The sequence below is a fragment of the Salvia miltiorrhiza genome, chromosome 1 (assembly GCF_028751815.1).
Source record: "Salvia miltiorrhiza cultivar Shanhuang (shh) chromosome 1, IMPLAD_Smil_shh, whole genome shotgun sequence".
In the NCBI taxonomy this organism is placed as follows: domain Eukaryota; kingdom Viridiplantae; phylum Streptophyta; class Magnoliopsida; order Lamiales; family Lamiaceae; genus Salvia; species Salvia miltiorrhiza.
Window position 1 is genome coordinate 65,758,983 of NC_080387.1, and position 4,212 is coordinate 65,763,194.

General features: G+C 33.9%; 1 protein-coding gene across 2 annotated transcripts; it reads left to right on the forward strand.

Annotated features, from left to right (window-relative positions):
* LOC131005099 (DNA replication complex GINS protein SLD5-like) lies at nt 1–3,754 on the forward strand. Of its 2 annotated transcripts, XM_057931909.1 has the most exons (7): nt 1–119; nt 1,209–1,398; nt 2,211–2,333; nt 2,460–2,542; nt 2,610–2,719; nt 3,146–3,221; nt 3,308–3,754. In XM_057931909.1, exons 2-7 carry the CDS (start codon nt 1,228–1,230, stop codon nt 3,405–3,407), a joined length of 663 nt encoding a protein of 220 aa, XP_057787892.1. In that variant the 5' UTR covers nt 1–119; nt 1,209–1,227; the 3' UTR covers nt 3,408–3,754. The 2 variants fall into 2 exon arrangements, with proteins under 2 accessions (XP_057787892.1, XP_057787893.1); XM_057931910.1 differs by lacking the exon at nt 1–119 and having other exon boundaries at nt 1,002–1,398.
* Nucleotides 3,755–4,212: the final 458 nt, after the last annotated feature.

Below are 4,212 nucleotides of genomic sequence, written 5' to 3' on the forward strand. Positions count from 1 at the left end.
GTTTCAGCAGTGGCCACCGCTTCACTCTCAGATTATTATTTGCTGCAATTCTTTTTAATTACTTCAGATATAGACAATTATCACTTGGCACTTTTCAATTTCAGCTTTCCAATAATAAGGTTAGATAGATAAGATTTGTTTTCCGATTCGAGATTGAATTTATAGTACTTTAAGTTTGTTTTATTTAAATTCATCGCGTGCTTCTTATTTCTTATGAGTAGAATATTTCAGTTGAGCTTTTCGATTTCCACAGCTCAGTCACTTTGAAATTCCATTCTTTCTGCACTTTGTCTTTTGTGCTTAGGAAAATGATAGATTAGATAGTGGAATTCCTTTACACTTTAGATTGGAAATTATTAATTTGCCAATATTTGTAAATCTCTTGACCTTGATTATGCGAAACAATTTCTTGAAGCAGCTTTACAATTTCCCTTGCCCTTCAATTGCCATTCCCTCATTTATATTGCTTTGATTTCATTATTTGCCTAGAATTAGTATAACTAGCTAGATTGAGATAATTATTGTTAGCTTTTGATTTAAAATTTATATTACTGAATAATTTCTTTGTTAGAAGTCTAGAACCATAGATTTATATTCTTTATTTACAGATCAATTTATCGCTTATTTATCTACTTTGATTTATTGATCACGCTTTCTTATACTACGCTTTCATTTATACTTCACCAAAGCATGAGAAAATTGATATTTTCGGTGTCAAAATGTCGAGCTACACCCGGAAATCTCTACACCACACAAAGTGAGAAATAATCGCACACAAGCGAAATACTACCCACACAAAATATATAGTACAATATTAGTTTTATTTTTTCACATTGTCATATTTATGTCACACAAGCATATTCATTTCAAGTGAGTATATTCATGTCATCACGTTAAAAAATGTGTGAATATATAAATTAAAAATTTATAATATTAAATAATTTTAACAAAAAATTTAAAATTATATTTAAAATGAGAATTTGTTGAAATTTCGTTAATTTATATGCTATTAACCATGAAATATTTGGCATAACAAATATCCAAATTCTACACTGCCTAAAGACATAAGGGGATCTCGACCGTCCATTCCTTCCTGCATCTCAAATCCAACTGTGGCGATCATCAAGATTTTGGCGCCATTTCTTCACTAGCTTAATTCCCACTTAAAATTAGAAAAGAAAGGAAAAAATAACACATCTCTTTTGCAGGAAGAAAAAAATTTATCCTATGGATTCGGGTGCAGGAGAAAGCTCTGCTGCCGACGACTATGAGTCGTTGATGTCGACGACCGACGCCGAGCGGCTGAAGAGCGCGTGGCGGAACGAGAAGGCGGCGCCTGAGATTCTCACATACGCCGCCGATTTGGTGCAGAGGTCGCGCCAACAGATCCAATTAATGGTGAGCGTTATTTCTCGAATAATTTCAGAAGTAATATACCCCTTTTAAAGCTTTTTTAGCTAAATTGTATAGGTAATTTGTACTTTCGTTGTGGTTGATTTTCGATGGATTAGTAATGTTGGTTTGGGCGTTAGGGTTAATGGTTTTTTTAGATGAAATTAGTGGATTTTTGTAGTTGTAATTTGCTTTTTCGTCTACGAATTGGTTTCACAGTCGTGATTTGTGTGGTTTTGACTGGTTCAGTTGAAGTTATATTCTGAAAGATTACATTTTTGGCTGAAAAAGAATGTAATTTTCTACTAATTTATTAATTTGGTTTTGCTAATTTATTGTGTTCAGTGTAAAATTGGAGTTTTTTGTTTACATCTTTGATATAAAATGAACTTTTTTTCCTCTAAAGTTCTCGTCTTAGCTCGAGAAACCACACCTGAAATTGTGTTGAGGATCATGCAGAAAAAATTATCTTTGCAATGTATGATGATAATGTGTTTGTAGATTGAATTTTTCTCGTGGATGATAAGTTGAAATCTCAAAATCTCTTCTATACCGAACTTCTTTATCGACATTCATAGAACCACTAAAATTGTTTTTCTTGTGTGATGTTAAACCATTTGTTTGAATGAATGACTGTTGAATTTGAAATTAGTGCAATGAAGTATGGTTTTTGTGTGCATATGAGTCCTACTTTGAATATGAGATATGGCATGGATCAGTTTCCACTTGAAATTTAACCATTCTGCTAGCAGTGAATAACAAAATGCTTGCTGCGAATGTAAGGTTGCACTGATAAACTATCGACTTATACTTTTTAGGAAGAAATGGTGGATGAGATCAACAAGAATGGTGTCGATCCACTAACAGTATCTCTTTACCAGATGGACTTGGACAGGACCATGTTCTTGTTGAGATCATATCTCCGCACTCGTCTTCAAAAGGTAAAACTTTGGCTACGCCTTAGTCTCTCTTTGTGGTTGTTCGGGTGCTGTTCCTCTCTCAATTGACAAGCAATGAGATGCTTCTCGACTAACATCGTCGTTTACTTGTGATGAACGTTGATGCAGATTGAAAAATACGTCTTTCTAATACAGAAAACTGCAGAACAGTGGAATAGGCTCTCTAAGCAGGAACAGAAATTTGCTTCGAGGTAACTTGTTTCGGCTCTAGTGATTGGTCTTGCTCGTAAAATTATCTGTTTTTAACATCTAATGCAGGTTTGCTGGAGATATAAAGCATCATCTGGAGCTGTCTGTACTCTCTAGATTGCCAGATCAATATCAGTCCCATTTGAGGCAATCTGCAGCAAGTGAAGACGACGACATGGGTGAGCATGCCACTCCCCGCACGAATCTGTTACTTGAATCTTCTCGTTTTCAACTAATTTGATTTTTCCTTATGCGCTTCTTTTTGTTTCATTTCTTCATTCTGCATTTGTATAGAATAAAGGGTTATCATCAACTTTACAAAAAATATCCTAACCTTAAGAAATATGCCAAAAAAAATCTATGACATTTCAATATTTTTTCTCAATAATATCAGTGGATCGAGATTTTGGCACTAGATTTCTGACTGGGCTGCAAAACGCGCCAAAAATTTGGAACTATAGTCTATAAGTTGAATTTTCCTTCTTATGACGCTCTTCCTTTCATTTTATTTAATTTCACTTCATTATTCTCTCTTCTCGTAGAATAAAACAGCTTCTTAATATGGAGTGATTTTAAACACATTTTCCAACTTTATGCTATGTTAGTTCCGGAGCCGCAGCTGGATGCCTATGTTGTCTGCAGAAGCAAGAAATATTTAGGAGCCTTTCAGCTCGACGACGGGTAATATACCAACTGCGAATTTTCGACTCTATTATTCCTCTGCTTAACTATGTTCTTTACATTTTTACCATTGACAAACATGACAGTGGAGAAGAGCCTATTGACATTGAAGCAGACGATCTGTATGCTTTGCCATACAAGTCTATAAAACCACTCGTCGAGAGTGGCCAAATCGATCTCGTTTGAGCGCCCGAGCGCGGCTGCTGCGGCCGTGTCTGAGAGTGAAGGAGAATGTGAGATTGCAAGGACAAAAAAAATCATCGAGCTCATATACAATGGCATTTGTTCAACGCTGTACTTGGTGTTTTTTGTCTTTGTTACCGGCTATAAGGTATGAAATTATCTACTATTCAAGATTAGGGCACGTTGTATTTAGTCTCCACCGAAAATGAGTAAAATCTAATAAAAAATCGATGTATATTTTTTTATTTAGATTTTTAATCGACGAAGTCTGTTGACAAACTAATGTGATTGTACAAAATTTATCATCTTATATAAATTGTGAATCGATGAAGTCTCATGAAAAATCAAAATGAGATTCAAAATGAAATAAGACCGAATGGTTTTTGTATTTTTCATGCAAATATTGTAAATATACACGTCATAACGTCTACTTTAAAAAAAAATTGTTTATATTTTACAAAAATATATGTATTTGTAGTGTTGGAACTTGGAAGGAAAAGATGCTGCTAATTTACAATTAATTTTTTATTTTAGAAATTTTGTGATACTGTATGATCCAATGAAATCAAGATAACAAATAATATCAAATAGAGAAAAATATATAATGGAAGGAATATCTGCAAATAATAATAATAATGATAATATTTATTCACAAAAATTTGAGTACAATCGAGTGTATTGTACAACTGGATTGACCTGCACTCAGAACAAAGTTATTTATATGGTTCAGATTAGAATATGAGCTCGGATCAGGGTCTAAGTACGGATGCAACCCGATTGTACCCAAGACCATCTTAATATTTGATTG

Bases quoted from the DNA above. Each gene is read 5' to 3' on its own strand.
- LOC131005099 (XM_057931909.1), top strand. From the start codon at position 1,228: ATGGATTCGGGTGCAGGAGAAAGCTCTGCTGCCGACGACTATGAGTCG. The intron at 2,543-2,609 runs GTAACTTGTTTC...CATCTAATGCAG, and splicing joins GAACAGAAATTTGCTTCGAG to GTTTGCTGGAGATATAAAGC. The intron at 3,222-3,307 runs GTAATATACCAA...CAAACATGACAG, and splicing joins GCCTTTCAGCTCGACGACGG to TGGAGAAGAGCCTATTGACA.